The sequence below is a fragment of the Paroedura picta genome, chromosome 15, assembly GCF_049243985.1.
Source record: "Paroedura picta isolate Pp20150507F chromosome 15, Ppicta_v3.0, whole genome shotgun sequence".
NCBI classification, from domain to species: Eukaryota; Metazoa; Chordata; class Lepidosauria; order Squamata; family Gekkonidae; genus Paroedura; species Paroedura picta.
Window position 1 is genome coordinate 16,909,233 of NC_135383.1, and position 27,530 is coordinate 16,936,762.

General features: G+C 49.6%; 1 protein-coding gene across 4 annotated transcripts; it reads right to left on the reverse strand.

Moving 5' to 3' along the window:
• Nucleotides 1-191: 191 nt before the first annotated feature.
• FLOT2 (flotillin 2) lies at nt 192-27,530 on the reverse strand. Of its 4 annotated transcripts, none has more exons than XM_077311315.1 (11): nt 27,294-27,530; nt 18,189-18,270; nt 14,223-14,313; nt 7,545-7,668; nt 6,768-6,886; nt 5,379-5,492; nt 5,161-5,280; nt 4,460-4,674; nt 3,293-3,476; nt 3,058-3,207; nt 192-2,279 (listed from the first exon to the last, which is right to left on the reverse strand). In XM_077311315.1, the coding sequence occupies exons 1-11, from the start codon at nt 27,340-27,342 to the stop codon at nt 2,241-2,243; spliced, it is 1,287 nt and encodes a 428-aa protein (XP_077167430.1). In that variant the 5' UTR covers nt 27,343-27,530; the 3' UTR covers nt 192-2,240. The 4 variants fall into 4 exon arrangements, with proteins under 4 accessions (XP_077167430.1, XP_077167428.1, XP_077167431.1 ...); XM_077311313.1 differs by lacking the exon at nt 14,223-14,313 and adding an exon at nt 10,871-10,961 and having other exon boundaries at nt 27,294-27,528; XM_077311316.1 differs by lacking the exon at nt 14,223-14,313 and having other exon boundaries at nt 27,294-27,526.

Genomic DNA, 27,530 nt, shown 5'->3' on the forward strand with positions numbered 1-27,530 from the left:
AGAGGTAGCTCTCTCCTCATACTCTGGCCCTGGTCCAAGGAAGGAGAAGCTGCGAGTGCAGCAGTGTGGCTCATAGCCTGGGCAGGGGAGAGCAGCTCCTGCCCTTGCAGTCGTGGATACCTTCCTCCCTTTTTCTCACACATGCACCGTCCCGCCTTCCGGGAGCAGCAGCAAAGACCAGAGGCATCCCAGCAAGGTCACCACCATTTTATTGTACATTATTTCACACTTGGATAAACAAGAGGTCCCTGGCGACCCATGGCACGGGCGTGTCATGCACCATGTACATGCAGAGATATGTCTGGCGGCCGTGGCAGGAGGACAAGCGCGAGGGGGAGGGGAAGAGGAGATGCAGAAGGACTCAGCACTAGAGGAGGGAGAGCAAAATGTCTCCCTCTCAGGCACCAAAGTTAAATGCTACCTCCTTGAGCATGGGAAAGGGGGGGGGCTTCAGTCAAGCCTTCCAGTGTCCCCTCTCCCCCAAGCCATCCAAGGAAAGTCACAGCAAGTCACATCCCACCCCCACCCCCGCCTCACCGAATTGCAGAACTCTTTCCTGCTAGTGCCACAGAACTTTGCATGCTGCTATTCTCCCCCTTTGACCTTCACATTATCCACAGGGGGGAGGGGGAGAGGGGCAAGAGGCAGATCCAGGTAGACTCCAAAAGCAGCCTGAGCAAGTGAGAGAATCCAATAGATCATGCAAGACAGCCATCTTGAGAATCCCTTGCGCCAGAAAGGGACCGCAAACAGCTTTGGGCACGAAGTACATTTGCCTGGCCCTGTTTAATCGGGCAGGAGGCACCGGGGGAGCTGCTTGGGACCCCTGGGGGCATAAGGGTCACCTCTGGGGTGCACAGGTGAAGCCCTAGCAGAATCCATGGCACCACCTTGGTAGCTGAGGCAGACACACAAGAGGCCTGGAGGTGCCGAGCACAGCTTTAAGGGAAGGGAAGGGTCTTCACCCCCTTGGCACAGAACAGCAGGAAGGACATGACTGTTGCTCACAGGAACTGGGGACAAGCACAGAGGAGGGTGGGGGAAGGGAGAAGAAACACAGCTGCCCTCCGCCTCAGCTGGCTCAGGTTGCTTGGCTTGGGTGCCACCCTTTCCTACCGTGCCACCCCATGGGCACGCATGTCTTTAACCAGGAGACGCAGGTATTCAAGGGCAAGGCGAGGAAACACCTGGCTTTGGCAGGACTGAGACCATAAGACCACTCCTGGGTGCTGGAGTATGTCCCTGTTTATACCAAAAGGTATAGGAGGTGGGAAAGGAAAGAGAAGCCGCTGGCACGTAGACTGAACAGAGCCAGGAGTGAAGGAGAGAGGAGGAGTGTCTTCAGCTACACGTGGCACAAGGCAGCAGAACGCAGAGGCTCCGAGGAGCTTTCAGATTCTGCCGTGGTGACGTTGCAGATTAGACAACGTGGTTAAGAATTGAGCATAGCATCAAAAAGGAGGCAGAATCTGTACAGGTTGAACACCACACAACAGGGAAGTGATACCAAGTGTGTGCACACCAGGGCGAGGGGGGAGGGAGGAGGGTACAAGCGTGGGTACAGAACGTGGCCTTGATTCTTCTGAGTTATTTGATCCCCACGGGTCATGGGGCAGGAGGTGGCTCAAGGGTCTTGACCCATAGGACACGCTATAGGGGCCATGTCCTCACGCTACAACAATCTTCACGGATCGTAAGAGGCCTACCTTGTCACCTCCCCTTCGAAGTCACCAACATTTGGACTGCACACAGGACGTTTTGGTTGATATGGCTCAAAATGACCCAGCACACTGGAAGCACAGCCTCCCCTCCCCTCGAGGGGCAGCGGCAGCAGCTGAGGCCAAACAATCTCAAAGGTGTCCCTCACCGTCAAAGGTGGAAGGGAAGAACCCTGAGTAGCAGACCTCTGCCGGGGGATCTGTTCCGATCCCTTTTCCGTTTTGGGGCCGTCCCTCCCCCGGAGGGGCAACGGTTGGTCAAGGCACAGACTTTGTGAGACAGCAGACAAGAGAGGGGTTTGGCTAGCGAGACACCGAACAGGGATTACAGAAGAGAAGCCTCTCTTGGAAACGAAAGACCGGCAGACCTGTGTTCCGCTCTGGTCCTATAAAGATATAAGGCACCCGAGCAATCCCCCACCCCCCATCTCCACTGATGAAAGCGGAGCCCCCAATGTTCAAGGCAGTTGGTGGGGAGTGCATAAACGGGGCAGGGGATGCTCTTCTCTGGCTCGCCTCTTCTCAGGCCTGGGCTCCGGTTGCTTTCTGGATTAGGGGGATCTGTGGAGGGGGAGGGGAGAAAGTAGCAGAGAGGCTGTTAGTAAAAAGAGCTGGACAAGCTTTGTAACCAAGAGGTCCCCTTGGCACAGTCCTCTGCTCCTAGGCCAGGGAATATACCCCCTTTTCCACCAAATGAGGTCCCCAAGGTGGCCCTAATAACTGTCGCATTAATTTTCAAGAGCCTCTTGTGGCGCAGAGTGGTAAGGCAGCAGACATGCAGACTGAAAGCTCTGCCCATGAGGCTGGGAGTTCAATCCTAGCAGCCAGCTCAAGGTCGACTCAGCCTTCCATCCTTCCAAAGTTGGTAAAATGAGTACCCAGCTTGGTAATGACTGGGGAAGGCACTGGCAAATCACCCCGTATTGAGTCTGCCATGAAAACGCTGGAGGGCATCACCCCAAGGGTCAGACATGACCTGGTGCTTGCACAGGGGATACCTTTTTATTAAATTTCACCCCTCAGGCCAATGGCAAGAAAAAGGCCCTGGACCCACCTCATTGGAGGTGTGTGTTTCACAGACGGTCACAATATCTTTGCAACTGAAAGAGTCATGTTGCAGAGAGAAGCACCATTCCCTAGTAGGCCGTGCGCTCCAACAGGCCCACTGGCCACAGGACCAGGTACAGCAACTGGGTATTTTTAAAGGTTACGGCCCTTAGGATAAGGACCACGGCTGACAGGTATTCTAGAGCTGCCGTTGCTGCTTCCCCCACCCCCCAGAAGAGAAGGAGTGATGATCAGGCCAAGATCCTCTCCTGCCATCCCCCCGCCGCCTTACCTTGGAGAGGTCGACCCCAGTGAGAGCATGCACAGATGCGGGAATCTCAGCCAGCAATCGGGTCACGTCTGATGTCAGTTTGTTGTTTTCCCCACTGAGGATCACGATTTCATCGATCTTGGCCAGCGGGGCAGACACCTTGGCGGCAATCTGAGGGCAAAATGGCAACCGGGTGAGGCGCCTGGGCAAGCGGCCCCCATTCCCTCCCCGGCCCCGGAGCTGTTCCGGTTCTCACCTGTGGGAGCGCATCAAGAACCAAGGCCATCTTGGCTGCCTCCCCGTATTGCTGGTAGGCCTCAGCCTTGAGCTTCATCTTCTCCGCCTCCGCTTTGCCGATGGCCTCGATGACAGAGGCCTCGGCCTCCCCGATCTTGCGTATCTTCTCAGCTTCGGCCTGCGCAATCAGCACCTGCTTCACTCTTTAAAAGGCAAAGGGAAACAGCCTCTTCAGGCATTTTCCAGCTGGGGGACGTTCAAGCCAACAGGGGTGTTAGTGAGACATCCAGAGGAGGAATTCCCAAGCGAGCTCCACTAGTCTGTGTCACTTCATGCTTTCAGAGTGCAAGTCAGAGAGCAGGCCACTGCATGGAGTCCTTCAAAACTGTGGCCAGTGACTGCAGAGTTCTCTTTAGAGTCGCTCTTATATGCACAAGACTTGAGGATTGCTTAGATCTACCGATTGTTATTGATGGGTTTGTGCTTGCTTTTTTTGGTTATCAGCAACAATGGAAAGGTGGCAGTTTTTTCCACTCCCGCATTGGGTACATGAGTTGGGAAAAAAGGGGAGGGGAGCTGCAGCACGTAAACGGCTGACACAATTGTGGTGGCAAAAGCTTTCAAGGGACACAGCCTCTTCCACAAGTAAGTATATGCCTTTTGTGAGTTTAGAGAAGGTGGGGTTGAAATCGGGTCAATTGCACAGAGATCTAGAGCCTGAGACAGACCAAAGGACAGGGGTGGCCAAACTGTGGCACTCCAGATGCCCATGAACTACAATTCCCATGAGCCCCTGCCAGCATGTGTTGGCAGGAGCTCATGGGAATTGCAGTCCATGGGCATCAAGAGTGCCACAGTCAGGAGCCAGAAGAGTCTCAGAGGTCCAATCTCTGGCATAGCAGAACTTCCCACATAAACAGAGGACTCAAGCTAGCAAATTGAGCCACATTTGAATTTAACTAATTTTTAAACTGAATGGCTTTAAACTGTATGGCTGTATTTTTATGATGAGCTGAGCTGGCTTGCTGGTAAAAAAAGTCAAATCAATATTAATATTGATAACAATAATGCAGCACACGAAACCCCATCATTCCTTTCTGTTCCTCCCTCCTCACACCCACAGCAACAGTTTCTGATGCCCCGGAGGGAACAAGAAGCGCCCCCCTCCCCAGAGGACAGCACCCACTTCTCTCCTTCAGCGATCTCCTGCATGCGGTGTGCCTCAGCCTCCGCTGGCCTTCTGATGGTGGCAATCAGCTCCTTGTCCATGCGAACGATCTCTTTCTCCTCTACGTCGATTTGCTTCCGGCGCTGCACCACCTCAATCTCGATCTCCTCTTGGCGGATCTTTTGCTGCTCTTTGGCTCCTTGCAGTTCGTAAGCCAGTTGAGCCTCTGCCGTCTGCAGAGGAGAGGGGGGGGGGGGAGCAAAGGTCTGAAAGGGTTCGTCCTCATCGCCCCCCCTTACTTACTTCGCCCCCCCTTACTAGTTCCCTGGCAACTTGAAGCAAAGTTGCAGGGGAAAATGTTTCTCACAAATGGCCGCCAACCACACGTAGCCTCTTCCTACCTCAAGACCCTGGGTTGAGTCTCCTTCTCCCAATTTCCCATCACCCTTTCTCACATTTACAGACGTCTTCCCGCTGTCAGATTGCAGCCTTTAGGAATATATGCAAAGCCTTTTCTGACCAAAACACGCCCAACCCCACCACATTTCAGGACTGCTCATTTGCCCACAACTTTGCCCCCAGAGCACCTAGAATATTCCAGGGATCTCAATTAGGCCGCCAGGTGTGCCGGAGTAAAGGACACACAACTCCTGCCATCCACGTGGGCTCCTTGCCAGTCCTTAACTGACCCTCAGTCCCCGCTGAACGAGGCCACGCACCTTCACGTTGATCTCCTGGCTGAAAGCTGCTTTCTGCATTTCAAAGGCACGTTTGGAGTCGGCCACCTTTGTGTCCGCCAGGAACTTGACGTCCAGCATTTCCTTTTTGCACTCTGCTTCCTGTGGGAGTGAACGGGGAGGCATGGCTCAGTGCAGCTCTCTGACCAGTACAGGACAAGGAGCGGCAAGAGCACTAGGGGGACCAGCGGTGCACCTACCCGGATGCCAGCGTCACGCTCGGCTTCGGCCACTCCGATATCTGCATCTCGCTGGACGACCGCTGTCTGGGTCTTCCCCAGGGAACTCAGGTAGCTGACTTTGTCATAGACATCCTAGAAGGGGCGGAGTGCAGGAAGTCATTGCTAGGGCACCGGCTGAAACAGGAAGAGCACACACACCCTCCCCTGCATGCATGCATAGTTTTTAGCAAGGCCCTTCTCTCATCATAAATCAGGCCCCTTTAGAAACAGGACCATTTGTGGTGATAGCACGTGTGCTTTGGAACACCTCCCCCACCCCCAGGTCACATCGGCGGGGTTTGTAGAAAAATAGCGAAAAGTGTTACTTGTCTCTGCTTATTACCCTCACTCAAAAATGTTTCAACGTTAGTGCAAGCAGCTCTCAGGAGCTATGTGGGTGAAAGGGCGGGGCGAGATGAAAGTGTGCGTGGGGGGGGGGCATTGCAGGGTTCTCTATGGACTCCCTGCCCTGGAAGCAGCTGCCCTCCCCCCACCTTTTTAGCTGCCTGGCATCTGGAATAGGCCATACTGTGGTTGCTTCCACATGGCATTTTGATTCTGGCTTTGTGTCTCAGCTGAGCAGGTGGTTTTATTGACTGATTGAATGGATTTATTGACTACCATTCCTGAACCAAGCCAGCTCATGGCGGTTTACAACAAAACCTCCATAAAATACAATAAAATACAGTTATAAAACCCCTGGCAGCATAATCCCTCTCCTTCTTTCCTCCCTCCCAACCAACCAATCTCATGCGGGTTGAACCGTGCACTCCCCACCCCCACCCCCAGCCTCAAGGGGGAGGGGCACCTCCTGCTCTAGGTGTACTGGCATCTGGAGGAGGGACCCCAGACCTTCCACAGCCTGGCCTCAGCTGGAAGAGCTCCATCTTGCAGGCCCTGCGGAACTGTACCAGCTCCATCAGGGCCGTCAGCTCTTCCAGGAACTCATTCCATCAGGTCGGGGCCAGGACTGTATTGTTCTTTTATGTTCCATGCGAACCACCCTGAGCCTCAGGGGAAGGTGGTATACAAATATAATAAAAAAATAAAAAGTATAAAACCCCAAACACAAGTTGTATTCAGCAAGCTGTAAAACTTCTCTGTCATCTGCTACCCACCCACCCCCCCGGTCCAAACCCTGAGTTTCTTGTTCTGAATAGCCAAGCTGGAGACTTTGAAATCGTGCCTGTTTACAAGACTTCAGTGGGTCCTGCCAGAAAAAGTACTGTGCACCTGGGGGTGGGATCTTTCCTTCAAAACTGTCTGGCTTTTCTGTGGCCTGGGTAACTGATAACAACGGCTTTAGCATGAACGGGCTGTTTCTGCCTAGCTCGGCCAGACGAAATCCCAGCATGGCCCTGCCTGTACCTTGATGGTGAAGCTCAGGATTTCAATGCCCATCCGGCCCACGTCTGGGGCTGCCACCTCCCGCACCAACTTGGCAAATTGATCCCTGTCCTGGTAGATCTGCTCAACGGTCAGGGTCCCTGCAGAAGGGAAACAAAAGCAAAGGTCAGTTGGCATATCCAAGAGGAATGGCTGGAGAACTGCTGGGGCTTAGCTAAGTCCTGAACCATCTGGGGAAGAGAGAGAGAGACAGGATGCCAGACTGAAAAGCAATAGGCCTTTCTCTGGACTGGAGCACTGCTTGGCCCAACAATGGCAAGGCACTGCCCTCCAGACATTTCTGGGTCCTGATTAAGTTCTGCAACTTTGGAGCACTGGGCTATATTTGCAAAGGTTTATTCTGCTTCCGGTAATGACTGGGGAAGGCACTGGCAAACCACCCCGGATTGAATCTGCCATGAAAACGCTAGAGGGCGTCACCCCAAGGGTCAGACATGACTCGGTGCTTGCACAGGGGATACCTTTACCTTTACCTATTCTGCTTCCATGAGCCAAGGGAGTTTTGCAGTACACTGCTCAGTGGAAGCCCTGCTGAGTCCAGGCACAGCTCATGTGGATTTAATAACACTGCAAAGGGTGGTGCAGCCTAGTGAGGCCAAAAAGCATGCCTTACTGTGCCCAGGGGCAGAATCTTCTTTGCTTTGCTTTGGCCAAGGGCTGCAGGACATGGGGGAAAGTGTATCTACACGGCCCAAAGAGATGCACTCCCATCAGGGGACACCCCACCACTCCTCACACCTAAGATGGAGCGCAGATGCCCCTCCAGCGTCTGGAGGACCACGTTCTTAATGTCGTGGACGTTCTTCCCCAGGAACTGCTCACAAGCCACTGCAAGAAGCTCCCTTTCGGTCATTATTTTCACCTGTGGACAAAAGCCATAGAATTCCCAGTGAGAAAAAGGGAGAACGCAACGGGAGATGCTATTATCCGCGAGAGAAACAGAGCACGCACCACATCTGGGCACCTGGTTTGCAAGCCGCCTGGCTCTCAGGAACACTTCCCACCTGTATACACTGTCTGTTCTCCTGCTGTGACAACGGAAGGCACTGGAGGACAATTTGGAAGTTCCAGAGACAGGTTTCGCTAAAGACCTGTTTCTGGCACGCACACAAACACGCACGCACACAAATGTAGGAGAGTAAAGAGGTGCGCCAGAAAAGACAGTCCCAGCAGCCCAGGTCACACAATGCAGGGTTTCCATGACAGGACCCTGTCCCAGCCACCCCTGTAAGCTCAGGATATGATTTGCAGCAGGGACTTTTGCTGGGATTTACATTACATTTCTGGGCTTGGACAATGCAAAAAGGAATCAGGCTATTTTCTCAGAGACTCATAAAGCTGGTTTGTTGGGCTCTCCCCCAGCCAGTGGCGTTTCAGATCCATACAAGCGTGCAAGTTATTTTGCTTGTGACTGACTGTTCTCATCTCTCTCAAAACAGAGGCCAGTGGCTCACACCGCCTTGCACTTTCCCATCTCCCTCCCTGCCAAAGCAATTAGTAGATGAAGTTGCTGGCAGGGAGCAGAAGAGTCTCTGCCGCACCCAGACCCATTACCACTCGGTATCTGGCTGGGGATGCAAAATGCTGCTTAGCATCAGCAAAAGGGAAAGCTGCTTCTTCCAGGCAGTGCTGCCTGTCCCACAAGACAAAGGACGGGAAGGGCTTGGTGGGTGTCTACGGGCATGGGAAAGGTTTCAGGGGACAGGCTTCTTATCCCTCTTGATCTCTGTGCCCTCAACTTGGAGCCAGCTGTTGAAGTCCAGCCTTGACAGTAAACTTGTCCCTCAAAAAGGCTTTCTAAGGAAACCCAGGGGAAATTTTTTAAATAGAAAAATACACACTGCCTTGTAGGCTTCACTCATTTTCTTAAATGACACAAGGTGGATAATGCCAAAAGGCTCGTTAAAAAAATCAAGATTTTTTAAGCAGGAGGAGAAAGGTAGGGAGAGAACCCCAAGATGTCTCATGCTCCATGTTCCTATACCAATAAATTAAAAACATTGCTTTCCCTGCTGATGCAACAAAATGCATGTGTGTATATGTAACAGAGGAATGCAAACCCAGGGAACTTTTAACATGAAAGCACAGAAAGATTTAAGCCAGGGGTAGTCAAACTGCGGCCCTCCAGATGTCCATGGACTACAATTCCCAGGAGCCCCCTGCCAGCGAATGCTGGCAGGGGGCTCCTGGGAATTGTAGTCCATGGACATCTGGAGGGCCGCAGTTTGACTACCCCTGATTTAAGCACTAAACCCAAGGGGTAAGAGCACTTCCCAAAACAAAGAGTTCTGTAGCAAGGTGCCCTCTTAAATGCTCACATCCACAACCAGGACTGGTGACTAGTTAGGAGCCAGGAGCAGAATTGATCAAGCTAAGAGACATATTGACTTCAGCGTAGCCATGCAGAACTATGCTTTCTGTTAACCGTCTGAATGACCCTGAAGCAAAGCAAAAAAAAAAAAAAAAAAAAAAAAGAGGAAAAGGTGGTTGGTCGGAACACTCATCTTTGCAACCCCCGGGGACACGATCCACTAGGAACGCTTCCTGAGCATGCCCTGCCGAAATCCACTGGCAGACTTTCCGGCCTTTGCATACCCCCATCTGCAGAAGCAACTCTAAACAGCACAGAGTTAAACAATGAGAGGAGGTGTTTAGGAGCCAGAAAGAAGTGTTTGCAGAACCCCCTAAATGCAAAATGGTGCCACCTCGTGCCCAACAGGTCTATGATTGTGGTGCATAATTAAGACAAGATTCCATTCCCTCCTGCTGCCACTGGAATACTTCCTGTGCCTGGATTTCCTTCTAATCATTAAACAAACGAGAGGTCAGTTAGCAATTTATGAAACCACTTACCAGAACTTGCAACAAAACTGATAAAGCGCAGGCTCGCCTGGCCGGCTCCAGCAAAGATTACCTCCGGGGAAGTTTGAGGAGGCCAAAATTTATTTTGTATATTTTTATCCTGCCCTTCCTCTGAGCTCAGGGGAAGGGACGTCATTCTCCCTGCCTTTTTATCCTTGCAACACTATGAGGTGGGTTAAGTTTAAAGAGAGTGGCTTGCCCTGGGTCACCCAGCAAGCTTCATGCAGAGCAGGGATTCGAACCTGGGTGCCCCAAACCGCCACTCCACACCAAACCTAAGAATCAACCCCTTCTGTCAAGGTTCCACAAGTAGCTCCCAGAGATGTGCTAGAGGCCAAGAAAAGCTGCGTGCTTCTTAGCAAGTCTGTGCTAACAACGTTTTTCTCTTCAAGCTCTTCTCCGAGACCAACCTTTCCACTAAGAAGCCCCCTTAAATTGCGGGGTTTGGGGGGACAGGAAGTTATTATGATGCAGAAATCACCCAGACCATTGAAAGAAAACAGGTGCCCTAGAACAGTTGCTGATTACCAGAATACACCCTGTTGAAGCAAAAGAGGAGTTGAAGCAAAATACGGACCTCTTGGTCAGCCCCATTGCCAACCCAAAAGTAAGAGCTGTTTCATGGAGGGTACAGCAGGATACAGTTAAGAGGGCCGGCCAGCGAATGACTCTGAACAGCAGCAGTGGCAATGCCTGGTCCACACTTCCAGAGAGGCCCTCTTGGTAAGATTATTTGCTCTTCACGATTTCAGAGCAAAAGCGTCTCTCACGGGAGTCATGAACGTATGAAAGCCACAGTGATGAACTCATTCAGCAATCAATGTGAATGGGGTGGGGGGGATCAAAACCCAGCTATGTACAAACTGAGGCAGAGAAGCAGAATGGGCTGGAATAATGCTGGGTCGGGCTACTGGGGAGGTCCAAATAGCAACAGCACCCTCTGTTGCACAGGCAGAAGAGAAGCAACAACCTAGCCATGAAAAAATGGAAGGGGCTTCCCTCCCAACAAAGGTGTTGGGTGCAAGGTGAACCTAAGGTAGGATGGAAAAAATTTTTTTAAAGCAGCTTTTGAACAAGGACAGTGTTTCCAGAGCAGCCAATGCCTCTCCCCTGGGATAATTAGCCTCCCAGGAGGGAAGAGAGGCCAAGAAGAAGAGTTAGAGGCATGCATTCCTGAAAGGAGGTGTTTGGAGTTACTGTACCTGGGCCACACCTGTGACAGTTAAAGCTACCCCCTCCGCCGTCTCTACGTCCTCGCACCTGGGCTGTAACGTCATTATCTCTAGGGAAATCCTGCCAAAAAACGTAAAACATTGGCACGTTTCCAGGTAACAGGCTCAGCTCTTCCCCTTGGCCCAGGACCACCTGCTGCATTGGCTCCGAGGTAATGCAGATGCAATGCTTCTGCCAGTCAACCAAACACACAGAGCCCCAGGACGTCAGAGGGAGGGGCGGTATATAAATTGAATTGAACGAATACGTCAACGCGAGGCTGTTTTAGGAACCCAGAAAGGGACAACTTTTGAAGCCACATGGATCGAGACCACAGAGTGCCACCAGCTGAGTTTAGGGTGCCAGAAATGGAAGGGTCATTATGAGTTCTTGACCGGTTTGAGGGCCTTAGAAATACAGCCCTGTCCAAGAGTTAATCAGACTTTACACACCACAAGCTTAGAGATGTACAGGTTCAGGGGAAAAGCCAGGAGAAAATCCCCCTGAACTTAAAAAAAAAATTATCATGGAAACATTAGAAATGCTAGGAAATGATTAAAAAAGACACCTTTGATGAGATATTCTCTTTTCCATGGGACCACTCAAGATGCCCTGTATTATTTTTCTACGTAAAATATAAGCTACAGCATTAGAGAACAAGTATTTCTGTGCATGTTACAGATATGTGCAACATTATAATAACATATTTGTTTGAATGTGATTATTTTGTCCACATTTTGGTATGCTATATGTAAACACTATCAGAGTTCACTATTTTCAGTGATAGTTTCTGATAACCAAATATGCTGCTTGTCCTAATGTAACTGCACAAGACTCTGCTCCAAGAATTTGAATTCTGTAGCAAGCAAAAATTTTTTTTAAAAATGTGTTTTCCATTTTCAGTATTCTCGGACAAGGACTAGGATATGTGTGCTACAGTAACACGGGGTATAGCAGCCTCTCTCTCTCTAATATTAAGTATATTCATAATTTTGTTTGTACAACTCTAAAACATATATGAGTGTAAATTCCATAAAATAATTTGCTGCCTTTTTTGTTAACACAGAGAATATCACTTTCCTGGGCTAACACCGCTGGGGGATACCTAGCTGGATATACAACTTGGAGAGCGGAGACATTGTGGGTTAGTAGAGAGAAACTGTTGCCGTCATCTATTGTTTACTGTTGTTATTCACTTTTATTGTTATTGTTATTATTTAGTGTATATTGTATATTTCAGTGGTCTCCAACCCCCGGTCCGGGGACCGGTACCGGTCTGTGGATCAGTTGGTAGTGGGCTGCGGCTCCTCCTCATCTTTCTCCCTGGCTGCTGCCTCGAGGGCTGCCCTGCCACTCTGCCGCCGGCTCACCTTTGGTGCTCTCCAGCGGCCACCATGGCTGGGGCTCCCCCTTGGCATGGCACTGCGCAGCTGCTGCTCGCAGCGCCCCCCAGCAGGTGGCAGGAAGTCAGGGGCGCCTGCGGGAAAGCAAGTGGAACAGGGGCTCAAGTGGCGACATCCCTCCGCAAAAGACTACCCCCCCCCGGGCCTCAAGCGTTGATCGGTCTCCGGTGATAAAAAGGTTGGGGACCACTGGTATATTTTCTCGGCAAGATGGAGTGTAGGGTTTTTGTGTTTTATTGTAGTGTAGGGTTTCTGTGTTTTATTGCAATAAAAATGTAATTAATTACAATAAAAATGTAATTAATAAATAAGAATAAATAAACGCATGTCTCTCACACACACCCATTTGTTTTTTTCTGAAGAAAAACAGGGGAGGGGATTTTTACCTCTGGCTTCAAAATGTCTAGACATTTTACATCTCTATCTGAGCTTGACATCAGAAGAGGTCTTTGGCAAAGAGGAAAGCACTTGATCTTGTGGCTATCAAGTGATCCTAAACTTTAAGGACAAGGAGGAGACATTTACTGCCAAAGATGATTACTGAAGCTAGACTACTGCACTGTGCTATGGGAGTAATGATCTTGGAAACTGTTCATAGGTTGCTGCAGTCTCTAGGCACAGCAGGTTGTACAGTAGACCAAGGGAAGTCAACCTGTGGTCCTCCAGATGTCCATGGACTACAATTCCCATGAGCCCCTGCCAGCAAATGCTGGCAGGGGCTCATGGGAATTGTAGTCCATGAACATCTGGAGGACCACAGGTTGACTTCCCCTGCAGTAGACAACAGTACAGCCTATTTATATCATTCACTATCATTTTGCCGAAGTGCTCCACTCCATGAGTTAGATCATTATAATCCCCTAATTTACAGATTTGCTTTCAATCTGCTGAATCTTAAAGCTAGGTTGCCTAGATACACGTTCAACTCCCTCGATGAAACCAGAATGCTGGTGATGAACTTGATAAGCTGAAGTCATTTAATAGGAGTTGTCCTACCGATCTCTACTGGCATCTCTAAAAAGAACAAAGTGGCCTCCAAAACTGTTCCTAGAGAACCTTCAAATGCTGGATTTAAAATACGTATGTACGTGTGTGTGTGTACGAATGTGTGTGTATATGTATGTATATATGTACGCGCACACATCTTTTTTTTTTATTTGGCCTGGCTTCCACTGCTAGGAATCAAACTGGCAAAGAGGAAGAGGTTTTAAACATTTTTGTTTGCTTGTTTAAAATAAATCATCTGAATTGGACATTTGATGAAATGTCCTAACCCCTCTGATGGAGCATGGAGGAGAATTCCATGTATGATTGGAGAAAAACCTGCAATATCCAAATGGGGTTTCTTTGTTCAAAGGGGAAGGTGTGGTCTAGGTGAACCTTGTTTGTAGCCATGTGCATAAACAGGGGGACCTGGAGGATTTGCCTGATGGAGCAGACTCTAGCCTATGAAAGACCACACCGCAGTAAACTTGCGCTTTTTCAGAAGAAGCACACAGTTCTCAGGAAATGCCCTACGATTCAGCTGCACCCAGAGAGCTGATCCTAAATATGATCTTGTGTGGCCTTTTCTTTCTCCCCCTAGAGCGCATGTGTGTAACAGCCTTCCTGTTTCTGTGTGACACTTGTGAAGCAGGCTGAAGTGGCAATTGGGAAGGAGCAGGTGCCAGCAACATTCCCACAGGGTCCAGAAAGAGGGGGGGGATCTTGAATTTGGAACAGCTCAGCATGCGTCGGTCTACATTACCGTGGAGTGCAACAGCAGGTAGCAAGAGCCAAACAAGGGGGCAAAAGAGAGAGAAGTGCAGGTACCAAGGCTGGCCCGCTAGAGGAAAAGGAGAGTGCTTAAGTCCTCTTGCTGCCACTGTTGCTGCTGCGTGGGACAGAAGGGAGAGAAGAAGGTTAGAAACAACACATTAGAAGTGGGTGAGTCATTTACCTGTGCGACCCCCGTTACGTACAGTGGGACCCCCTCCGACGTCTCAATATTCTCACAGCGACAAAGGATGGTCATAACCTCCAAAGACAGTCTGAGCAGCAACAAACAAGGGTAGGACAGCAAACACACAAGGTGGTTACCAGAGAGTAGCAGAACCCAGTTGCCAAGGGAAAGACGGGACTTTGGGGGTTTCCAAGCCACTCCGCGGCCAAGACGGTTTGCGATGAGTTTTGCAAAGCGCCGCAACAACGATCCAAGGCTTCTAGCCAGGGCTGCCTGGTCACATATGGACCTTCTCTGCTCCGAGTGGCCATCGGGGACAGGACCCTGCTTGTGGCAAGCCCTGCCCAAACACATCCCCCCTGGCCCCCCCTCAACCATGCTTTGGACTCCCAACTTGAAGAAGAAGACGAAGAATTAGTTCTTATATGCTCCTTTTCTCTCCCCGAAAGAGTCTCAAAGCAGCTTACAGTCACCTTCCCTTTCCTCTCGCCCCAACAGACACCCTGTGAGGTGGGTGAGGCTGAGAGAGCCCTGATATCACTGTTCAGTCAGAACAGCTTTATCAGTGCCCTGGCGAGCCCAAGGTCACCCAGCTGGCTGCATGTGGAGTGCAGAATCAAACCCAGCTCGCCAGATTAGAAGTCCGCACTCCTAACCATTACACCAAGCTGGCTCTAGCACTTGACAACGTCCCCCCCCCCCTCGGCCTTTACTTGGCTCACCATGTCAATTTGTGGTTTTGTAAGGGGTGGTTTTGTTTGAGGCCTTACTTCCCCCCACCCTCACTACCTATCAAAGGATGATGGCATTGTAGTGTTCTCTGCCTTCTGACTTGTGCTGTGAAGCGGGGCTGACTACTAATCACATAGTCCTTGGTAGGCAAAGGCTGGGAAAGATGTGACTGGTAATGGAATTAAACAGAGGCTGGTGAGTAGGAAGCCTCTACCTGTGTGATGACCTCTTTGGAGGGGGGTGGGTGGGAGTGTCACTAGATGGCAGGAGTGGCCAAAATGTGGCTCTCCAGATGTCCACGGACTACAATTACCAAAAGTCTCACACTGCATGGCTGGCAGGGGCTCATAGTAATTGTAGTCCATGGTCATCTGGAGAGCTGCCTCTTCTGCCATACAGCATTCAAAGCGATTTTTCAAACATTTGACAAGGATGCTCAGGGGGGGAAATGTGGGTGGTGGGGTGGGGTAGGGGGCATGCACTCAACACTAGCCCTACCCTTGTCTCTCACTGGCCCTTACCTTTGCACCTTCTTCCAGATTGACCACTTCTGTTTAAGAGTGTGTCCCAGACATTGTTAAAAGCCTCTGGTTGTAAGGAGTGCAGAGGTTGTTCCAAACGCACACAAGCATCGCCCTGATTTTAACAGATGGGCAGAAGTAGAATTCCTTCCGTGAGTTCCCTGCTGAGATAAATGCTACAAGCCTTTGCCAAGCATTTGCTATTAGCAGAGACCTCTCCCCATCCGCCAAGAAACCTCTTTCTCTTGCAACCAGAGGACGAATGCATGCAGACAGGAAGGCATGCCCACCCAGAACACCTTACCCTGAGCGTCTCAGCTGAAAAATGGAAAGGACGGCCAGTTTGCGGGGGTGTTTGTGGATTTAATGGGTTAAGGGCCGGAAAGGGAATGACATAACAGGCAATTGGAATAATGCAGCAACCAAGTGCGTGAAACCCCCAGTTTAAAACTTGTCTCTGTCACAGACTCACTAGGTCTGTGGAAGCTTGAATCCCAGCCTCATGGTGTTCTGTAATACAGGGGAGCAGGGAACAGAATCTGTTTCTGGAACAGCCAGAAAACTAATCAGAACTTGTGGGGGGAGGGTGAGCACCCGGTGATGTTGATACACTCCATCTCCAAACCCCTGGGAAAGAAAGCAGGGTGGAGGTGGGGGAGAAGTCAGCAACTTACACCATTTCTTTGTCCCTCCCCCTTCAACTGTCGCAAAAGGTTTGTAGGGTCACCCTTGTATGGTCAGAGCTTGGGGTGCAAGAAAGACAGTTGGAAAAGTGAGGGAAGAAGAGGATTTGGTTTTTATACCTCACTTTTCACTACCCAAAGGAGTCTCAAAGTGGCTTACAATTACCTTCCCTTCCTCTCTCCACAACAGACACCGTGTGAGGTAGGTAGGGCTGAGAGAGCTCTAAGAGAACTGTTCTGCAAGAACAGTGCTAAGGGAACTGTGACTGGCCCAAGGTCACCAAGCTGGCTGCATACAGAGGAGTGGGGAATCAAACCTGATCCCTATTAGAGGCCACGGCTCTCAACCAGTACACTATGCTGGCTCATGGCATAGTCCTGGAATATGGGACATGCACACTTAATTGTCATTTCCTCACTTGAGAAACTAGGGTGGCCATTCCACATCAAAAGACCTAACAATTAGTCAAACTGTTCCAGCTAGCTAGGTGCTGCTTCAGCCACCTCTCCTTCACCTCCCTCCTCCCTTCCCAAAGTTGGCAGAGCAAGTGGCATACATCACAGGCAGCAGCGTGGCATTTGGAGGGAGAACCCATCAGCCCATCCCTCTACATGGAGGCCATGCTTCAGTTCTCCACCCCTGTGGCAACAAACCCAGAGAGTCTCGTCTTTCTCCTTTTCCTTGTTAGTGCATTAAGAGGCAGAGGCACCTCCGAGAGTGGTGGTCGTGACATGCTGTGAATCCCACAGGGACCCTGTGGAATATATACTGGACTTCATGGCAACGACAGCAGCAGTGCTTTCACGCAAATGTGTTAGTCAAAGGATGCATGGGAAGAGACACACAGCAAGCAACAGTCTGTTAAGGCAGAAGAAGAAAGAGTTGGGGACTGAAGGGTTGACAGAGGAATCTATTCCAACCCTCATCCCCAGTCATCCGAGCCACTCTTCCTAAGATCAGTGCTGCCCCAATTCTTCACTCGCAGCAACATTTGTTGGCCAGACAGCATGGTGCCCCCCATAACAGCTAACCAGAGAGAAAGACAGCTCTCCTCTTGTACTGTGGGTAAAACTACAAGGGCAATAATCACTCACATTATTTCCTAGTCCACTGACACTCCCATACCTCCAATAACAGAAGGACGCTTGGTTTTAGAATTAAAGTGGGAGGCACACACCCCTATTTATTTCAAAAAGGCTTCCTTCTGAATGTGAAAAGGAGTCCCTATTCCATTCTTTATGCTTCTGCAAGAGTCACTGCACTAAGCGTACCTCCAATTTGAAAGGTTAGCCCTTGAACAATGACTCATGCAGAGACATGCAACAGTCAGCCTCTTCTGAAGGCAGGAATTTATCTGACCTGGAAAACACTGAATTATCTAATATCTCATGACATAACTTCTCATTCCAGCAGAGGCTGATCCAAAGGAGGAAGGGCTAGACCACTGACACATGCAGAGAGACAGCAGGGAACTTCCTCCATAGTGTGCTGCTGTGGGCCCACTGAACTTTTTAATGGACTTCTTGCAGGACACATCTGAGGAACAGCTGTCCCATTCATTCCCCCTGTCCTCCCCCTTTTGGTATAGCTAAGGCGCAAGACTAAACTGGTTTCAAAAACTGCTTACTGGCCAGGGCCCCAAAGGAAAGAGATCTTGTGAACAGGCATTTTATGAACCCTCTTTTGAACTAGCCAGCTGAAATCACCCATTTGGAATTAGAGTTCACAGGATTCTCTCTCTAGAGAGGAAGGGAGGAGAGAGAGTTAAGGTGGCCCTCAAACCAGTCCACACTGCTGTGTGTGTAAACCTCCAATCTGAAAGCATAAAAAGAAATGCTCCTGCGCCCGAGTGGGTCGCTGGAGAAAGGGAGAGGGTGTCCTTTCCTAGCCCATTCCCCTGATGAGTGATTGACATCCTGGTCACTGCGGTATCAGTAGGGTTTCTCAGAACTGTACCGGAATAAGAGCTTTATCTCAGCCACATCGAGAGCATGTCACTTGCACACCAGAAGGCTCCACTTCTTACCTCTGCGTGTCGGAAATGCACCACCAGGCCCAAGCCCAGCCTCCGTAAACATACTGCTTCTCGTCAGACCCACAGCATCCACCTGCAGAACAAACAGAGGCAACTGCTGTAAGTGCTCCAGAGCAAGAGTAAGTGCTCCCCAAGAGAAACTTAAGATCTGAAGACTGGGGCAGGCAAAACGCAGTGAAGAAACCCTCCTTTTCCTGCTTCTGGGAATGTTCTCCTACATGACACAACAGATAAATGGTGCAGACTGTAGGCCCCTACAGTGTAGGGTGAAGGGTAGAATGCAATGGATAAATCAGAAAAGCATGCATCAGTTTAGACTGCTCAGTCGGATGCTCAGTCTTTTAGCCCAGCAATGTATCCTCTGATCAGAAATGGCTCTCTAAGGCAGGGGTAGTCAAACTGCGGCCCTCCAGATGTCCATGGACTACAATTCCCAGGAGCCCCCTGCCAGCGTTCGCTGGCAGGGAGCTCCTGGGAATTGTAGCCCATGGACATCTGGAGGGCCGCAGTTTGACTACCCCTGCTCCAAGGTCTCATGCTGAAAAGGGCCTTTGTTTCGAGATCCTGCTCAAAAACAAAATTCTGGAGATGCCAGGGAATGAGCCCAGGGCCTTCTGAGGATCCACTCATAACAATGCTCGGCTTTTTACATTACAGTGTTCAAAACGCTTCACCAAGCCTACCTTAGGTCAGCCAGAATTATTCTCCGCACGCAGAGGAACACCAAAGTGCTCAACTGAATTTTGAACTAGGGCTGATAACTCATTACACAATCTCAGGCAAGTTAACCCGGAAGAAAGTCTCACAGAATCCCATGAGGTTTACTCTCAAGTAAGAGTGCACAGTGCTACATGTTACACTAGCTCAACAGTCTGGGTTTGGGGTGACTCTCTGGAAGCTGTTTAGATGCAGAGGGAAAGTAACTCTAGAAAAGCTATGCATATCCCCAGAGTAATGAAACAATTCCTCTGGGACCTAGAAGCTTCTTCCTTAGGTAATACTTTTCAAGGAGAAATACTGTAATGACTAGAATACAGCAGACTTGAATCTAACAGCAGCCTATGGTGAGTTCCCAAAAGATTCCTGCAAAACCACCCTAGGAGATTAGCAGGAGACAACACAACACAGAAATGGAGGTCTTTCTCGGCTCCTGGTGTCATAATGTACTTAAAAATGTCCGCAGCATGAAAATTCCTAGGCAAAGGCAGTGGAAAAGACCAGTGACATCACAACTGACAGCGCCTTAAACAAATTAAGAGTTCAGTGTCAACATAATCCAAACTCTATAACCAAAGTTATGTGAATTATAAGTGCATTAGTAGGGTCTTTTGCAGAAGTTAGTTGGTTTTTGCTGGTCGCGGGAAGAAACAGGACATTTGCAAGACAACAAGGCGTGCCTCACCAATGCACTCAATTTCTAACCACCCTTGCCATCTTTTGAGTCATAAGGACTAGAAATTTATCCTCAACACGGGAAGGTCTAAAAACCTGTGCCTACACAAAGCAATTCAAGAAGCATGAAATGCACATCAAGTTGGGCATCGTCTCAAGTATTAATAGGCCGCTGGCCAGATTTCCTGTTAGAGCAGCGGCATGCTTGGGCAAGTCATAATCCCACAACTTTGATACTGTCAGACTGAAGGCACACAGACACAAGAGATTAGAGTAGCATGTGGACACACTTAGAGTTTTGAGAAACAGTAGTGAGCGCCACCGCAAGATGGCATCCGTGGGGGAAGGAACAATAGGATTATCTCTTTGTTCAGCTTCCCAAGAAAAGTGAGGGTGTGGCCTTTGGCATGGCAATTTGGAGAAGTTGCCGAGCCCAGAGGCATCAGAAAGTCTCCAGCCAAGATGGTATATGATGGCTGTGATACACACAGAATGAGCTTGTTTTTTGCAATTCAAACCTAACGGGAAAACATATGAAGCTCCCCTCCCCCCCCCCCTGCTCAATTCAAGATTTCTTTCCCAAGACACAAACTGACACGTTCACAGGAGCGGCATTGGAGATTGCCACATCTGAGGACGGAAATAGTTCACTTCCACTGTCAATTGCTTAGCCTTATCTCTCTTTTTCAATCAGGGAAAAAGGAAGGGTGGGGTGCTGGCTTGAAAATGTATGGTAACCATCACATTCAGCTTTCCGTTCCAAGGCAACTTCCTGTTGGTTTTGTATAGACGAGACTCTCTACTCGGCTACAAGGGAGGGCAGAGACAATCAGAGGTTCTTTTGACATTCAGGTAGCGGGGCGAGCTGTGCATGCCTGTGTTTGCCATTCATGTCCATTAACTCCCAATAGATGTGAGCAACATTCATGGCAACCTACCTTAAGCAGGCTCTTTTGAAGAACATGAGGCGCCCTGCTGGATCAGACTAATGGTCCATCTAGACCAGGGTTGGCCAAACTGTGGCTCTCCAGAGGTCCATGGACGACAATTCCCATGAGCCTCATGCTGGATTAGACCAATTGTCCATTTAGACCAGCGGTGGCCAAACTGTGGCTCGCCAGAGGTCCATGGACGGCAATTCCCATGAGCCCCATGCTTGCAGACGCTCATGGGAACTGTAGCCCATGGACATCTAGATAGCCTCAGTTTGGGGACCCCTGATCTAGACCAATGTTCCATTTTACACAGTGGCCAATATCTCATTTATTTCATATTGTTTTTTTATTTATTTATTTTTATACCCCCTCCCACACAAGCGGACTTGAGGCGGTTCCCCTGCTGTTGCTTCCTGCGAGAGGTATCGGGATGTTTACTGTCTCTGAACATGGAGGTTTCCCTTTAGTCACCTTCCCGGGTAGCCACTGACTGACCTCGCCCCCATGCATCCAGATCCAGCACACAGACACAAAGACATCTGCCTTAGAAATCAGGCACAAACTACACAGCGTGTCTGTAAACTCAGTTCTACTGATCCCTTTAACCACCCACCCAACATCTTTACAACTCCCGGGACTGCTAATTTGCTAAGCAGCTGCAGCCTCTTCCTAGAAATGCAAGCTCCACTGCCAAATGCAGGCCCTGCCGCCCACAGTTTTGCCCCCAAGGGCGGTGCAGCTTACACAGTGAAAGTAACACAAACAAACATGGTGGGGAGGAGAGGATGGATAGAAAATTCAGCCTTCAGAAGAAAGTATGGTGCAGGCAGAGACCAGGCCTGTGGATGCTATCTTTCTGGATGCTGCCGCAGAGAGGCTCCTATAGAAACAGTGGGAGAAAGAGAAGTACTCCAGCAGACAAATTGATTCATATTCTCTCTCTCTCTCTCTCTCTCTCTCTCTCTCTCTCTCTCCCCTAGAGCTCATAGGGTTGCCAGTTCTGGGTTGGGAGATTCTGGAACTGGGAAAGGTAGGGTTTGGGGAGTGGATGGTAGGATATAATGCCATGGAGTCCACCCTCCAAGGTAGCCATTTTCTCCAGGGGAACTGGTCTTTTCTCTATGGTCTGGAGTTCAGTTATGGTTCTGGGAGCTTTCCTGGCCCCACCTCAAGGCTGGCAACTCTAGGAGGCTGTGTGCTGTAGGTCCATAGCCTTAAGCCCCAAATTGGGGGGGGACACTGTTGAAGACAAATTGTTTAGCTTATTTTAACAGTACCTCTCTGTGTTTGTGTAATTTAAGAAGTGACACTGAATCTGTCAGGTACGGTGAACTTAAAATACTTCCCAAACAGGACAGAAAATACTTTTACCAGTGTTTTGATTAAATTCATAGTAATTCAACAGGGAGGAGGGGATTCAAGGACAGTCAAAAGTAGGATACCCAGAATTAAGTAAGTACCAGTATTGGAAATGGACTGGACAGATCTCTGGTCAGCAAGGCTCTTTTAATCCTAACCTTGTTCTTACCTGGGTTAGAAAAGTACCCTCTTTCTACAGTCCCCTTATGTTTGCAGTAAAGGGATCAGAGCATGATCTGCCCTGAGGACCATTCCATCCTAACTCAAAGATATACAAGCAAGACCAAAGGTGTTTTTTTTTTGGGGGGGGGGGGGATGTGCAGGAAAAAGGCCGTCTTCCCTCACTTGTGAATCCTCCCTCCTTGGCAAAGGACTCCTCCAATGACTGAAAAGACAACTGTTTGAGGAAAACACTGACTCTGTTGGGCTGTTACACAACCCTCCACTGCAACAGGCTGCTGCAGTCTAGCAATCCAACTCTTTCACATGACAAATTAGGATTAGGGTAGAAGCCCAACTGCAACAGATGGACTCACCAAGAACAGTCATGGTTTTTAAGGAAGAAAGCAGCTAGCCTCCCATATTCTGGGCTAGTCAATGTTGGCAAAACTGCCATCTAGAGCCCAGGCAAAGATGTACATACAAACAGATTAGCCAAGTAAACAGCAGATTGCTTGTTTTGGCCTAAGCACAGAAGTGGCCAGCATATCTCCCCGTGTTTACTGTTGTGGGCCCAACATACCAGCTCGAAGTTAATATAGCCTCTGCTGGGCTGCCATGCGGGGTTGAAGGGAAGGGTTCAAGCTACTGTGAAATGAACCACTCTTCCAAACATCTAGAACAATGGTCCCCAACCTTTTTATCACCGGGGACTGGTCAACGCTTGATGATTTACTGAGGCCCGAGGGGGGGGTCTTTTGCCAAGGGATGTCGCTGCCACTGTCCCTAGTTGCTTTCCCTCCGACGCCCCTGACTTCCTGCCGCCCATTGGGAGGCGCTGCCAGCAGCAGCTGTGCAGTGCCATGCCTAGGGGGAGCCCCAGCTATGGTGGCCACTGGAGAGCACCAAAGGTGAGCCTGCGGCAGAGTGGCAGGGCAGCCCCCAAGGCAGCAGCCAGGGAGGAGGAGGAGGAGCCGCGGCCTGGTACCGACTGATCCACGGACCGGTACCAGTCCCTGGACCGGGGGTTGGGGACCACTGATTTAGAAGATCCACACACCATTCAGTTAACATAAGATTCTAACATTGCTATGGGCAGGCTCAGAGGACATTTATCACTGGATCTTAATCAAGCATGTGGACAATGGAGCCAGAAGCCACCTCCTTCTGCAGGTGCCTACTACACGTCTGATCAGATTTGCTAGGTTTCTGTTAATTGTCTGGGTCATTACATTCAATATTTTTTAAAAAAAAATCAAAAGACCAGAGTTATGAATATAAAATGATTTTTGTAATATAAATACATTAAAGACGTCAAACGAAATCTATTCTCTTCCATCAAGCACTTTAAGCTGACGTATTTTGGGTTCCATGGACAAAGCCCCAACTTTTGAGAACACACGTTGTAAATGTGGCTTGATATGCTATGTGCTGCATTCTTTATTTTTTGTAAACAACTTTAGAAGAGCCCTGCTGGATCAGCCTCTAGCCCAGTATATAAACAGAGGCCAAGTGACAGGCCTTCCTCATTATTAGAGAAGCTCTGCTTAGTTGTAAACAGATACATTTTAATTGGAGTAGTAACCAAATTAGCATGCATGCTTCTCCAGGAATCACTGGAATTCAACCATCAGAAACTGGATTTGTGTGATTTTTAAACTGTGTCTGTAACCCGATGATTTCAATCAATGGTGTGAGGAACTCTGATTCATAAGCAACCCATGCCGGGCAATGCAATTACCCGCATGCACTGCTGGGAACAGTGCTATAACAAAATTGCCAAAGGGAGAGGAATGTTTATCAGGGCTGGGATTTGTTCCTCCTGCTCCAGAACAAAGCAAATAATTCTTCTCAGGGTGCAATGTTTGTGTGTCATCAAACAACAGCAATAATATGCTACCTAAGAGTTGGTTCTTATACGCTGCTTTTCTCTACCCAAAGGAGTCTCAGAGTGGTTTACATTTACCTGACCTTTCCTCTCCCCACAACAGACACCCTGTGAGGGAGGTGAGGCTGAGAGAGCCCTGATATTACTGAAGAAGAAGAGTTGGTTCTTATATGCCGCTTTTTTCTTCCCAAAGGAGTCTCAAAGTGACCTACATTCACCTTCCCTTTCTTCTCCCCACAACAGACACCCAGTGAGGGAGGTGAGGCTGAGAGAACCCTGATATTACTGCTCGGTCAGAACAGATTTATCAGTGCTATGGCAAGCCCAAGGTCACCCAGCTGGCTGCATGTAGGGGAGCGCAGAATCCAACCCTGATCGCCAGATTAGAAGTCCACACTCCTAACCACGACACCAAGTTGGATTTCCTATTCATTCATATTAGCAGACTGCCTGGAAATTTCATTGTGGCATATGGTATTTTCAACAAAATTTTAAATTGTGTATGTTCAGAAGCCCTCATTGGACATACAAAGCCTATTTATCATTTCACATCAGAATCTGTTTTACGACAACCCTGTATTTGCACGTTCTTGTTTCTATGCAAACTTAACTTTATACAATTCACAGTTGCTTGATGACTTCATTTCTTAACCAGCAACTTTCTCCACTGGCTTCTGTATTCAACCAAAGGGGGATTTGAGAGTACTGGCAAACTCACTGGGGAAAAGGTGAGCTCTGACTGCAGGTTGAGTCTTTGTTGTGACGACAAGCAGGGCTACCCTTATATTTATTTATAGACAACAACATTTTTGCCATCGCTTGAATCGTATTACAAGAAATAGGGAACTGATTGGGTTTTGTGGTAGCAATAATTTTAAAATGTGGCCACTGAAGTCCAAAATGCTTAAGGCAGAAACATTAATCTGATGCAGAAATTGTCAGGTGGGCTCCTAGAGCCAAAGACAAGTTGTCAAGAGGAAAACAGAGCAGGAGGGAAGAAGGATGCATGTGCATATAAAATGGATGCTTCAGATGCTGATTTCTGCCTGGGGTAAATGCACCAATTCCCACTATGGTGGGATCTGGCTGCAAGCCACAATGTCCAAGACACAAGCCATGGGGTTCATCTGAAATCAATTAGCTCCATGCTCACAAGGCCTGGGCCTCCCAGCACTCTGGAATACAGTCTGCTCAGGCAACTGTGAAGGACCAGAAGCCTTCCAAGTCCCCAGTTACATTCTCTAAATAGCTCAGAAAACGCCCTTTGCTACTATTTTCTTTCCCCATTTTTTCTCGGGAAGGCCTACAGAACCACTTGGGATTCGCTGACCCGAATAGAGCCATGTATGACTGCCTACCCCCACCTACCCAAGCCCCGTTGCATCATTTACTAGCTGTCTTGCGCTGCTTGATTACATTCTAAGAAAAAGATTTCACATCCTGTCTTGAGTCTCAGTGAAAAAGGTAGGCTATAAAACAGATCTATGATACGGGGATAATCATTTTGGCCTTCTGTACGGGTTGACAACGTTGCTCAACCTTTCTGAATTCTTCCGACAGTATATAAATACTGCTGAGCCCTCTGAGAACTCTGCAGGGAAAATAAGGGGGGAGAACATCAAGGCATGTTTACATGCACAAAAATGCCACATCCAATCCATGGCATGTCCCAGTTAAAAAGATAACGGGGCTGTGAAATGCTGTAAAAATAAATAAATAAATAAATAAATAAATAAATGAATGAATAAATGAATAAATAAATAAAAAGACTAAAGAGTGCATCAAGCCCTGACACTCTTTGGCTAGATGAGCCAGTGACCTGATCCAGTATACGGCAGCATTATACTTCCACAGTCAAGTTACTTTCTGAAGTAAAAGTAGGGGGAATGGAAGTTAAAATTCATAGGAGCCCAAAGCCAGACATCCTGCCTGCTGCTGGAACTCTTCCTCCCACACTGCACCAGGCAGCATTAGAACACCACCCCAGTAAGAGCATGTTCTCTTCTCTAGCAAAGCTGCATTTGACAGGCCAATTCATTACCAGACAAAACACAACGCTGGCGGGTGTGGCCTTTGCACAAGCACTATCATTTCCTCAGCTCCACCTTCTGGCTTCCACAGTTAGCTTTAGCTAACGGAGGAATAAAAGGGTGGCAAGATCACCTGGCTTTTAAGAACAGGAATCAGCCTTCAGCAACCGCAGCAAAGGCAGCCTGTGCTTGTCAATTCTTTTTACCAGAGACGCTGGGGCTTCCGCCTGAGAATCACAGCCTTGGGGCCACCCTTCCACCTCAAATCTCAGCTAGAGGCCTGTGCATTAGCAGCACCCTGCACATTCTCAGAGGCACATCACCGTACATTACTATTGAGGCGTTTACAACGAATCCTGCCGCCAAACAAAATCGGAGCTGAGTTCAGGAAAACACTGACCTCGATCAGAACTCATGTTGGTGAATATAATCATAATAACTTACATAATCCATATACACACAGACACACATGCATAGTGCTCTCCTTCTGATTCTCTCCCCTCCTCTAAGGCAGGGGTAGTCAACCTGTGGTCCTCCAGATGTCCATGGACTACAATTCCCATGAGCCCCTGCCAGCAAACGCTGGCAGGGGCTCATGGGAATTGTATTCCATGGACATCTGGAGAACCACAGGTTGACTACCTCTGCTCTAAGGGACCAAAATAATGCCCGGGGAGGGGGGATATTTGGAAGGCTCAGCCAGCAGTTCCTTGGTGCATTACTAGCTTGGGGGGGGGCTCAGGGGGACCCCCACAGCGGAGACCCAAGGGAGACTCTGATTCTCTCCCCTTCTCCAAAATAATGCCCGAGGAGGGGGGATATTTGGAAGGTTCAGCCAGCAGTTCCCTGGTGCATTATTAGCTTGGGGGGGGGGCTCAGGGGGACCCCCACAGCAGAGACCCAAGGGAGACTTCTCTCTCCTTCTCTAAGGGACCAAAATAATGCCTGGGGAGGGGGGGATATTTGGAAGGCAATCCCTGAAGGCTCAGCCAGCAGTTCCCTGGTGCATTATTAGCTTGGGGGGGCTCAGGGGGACCCCCGCAGCGGAGGCCCAGAGGGACCAAAATAACGCCACCCCTGAAAGCTCATCCAGCAGTCCCCTGGTGCATTACTAGCTTGGGGGGCTCGCGGGGCGGAGGCGCGAGGGAGAGAGTGGCCTAGCTGCACGTCTGCCCGGGGCTGCCCCAGCGGCTTGTTCCTCCTTCCTTCTTGAGGAATTCCCCGCCGGGCGAAGGCAGCCCAGGAGCCAGGCGGCCTGCTGGCGCGGGCGCCCCTTTGCCTTGGGGAGCCCGGCCTGGGCCCAGCCCGCCCCGCGCCGCGCCCCCCGGCTCACCTGACACGACCAGCGCCTCATTCGGCCCCACCGTGTGGCAGTTGCCCATGGCGAAGGCCCCCCTCCTCCTCCCCGGGCGCTGCACCGCTTCGCTGCCCTCGGGATCCGGATTACGTTTCGGGCGCGGCGGCGGCGGCGGCGGCCCCTCCTCTCGGCCCCTCCCCGGGCCCGCCTCCGAGAAGCGCGTCGGAGGGAGGGGGCGAAAGGGCGGGAAAAAGGGCCGCCTCAGTCCGCCGC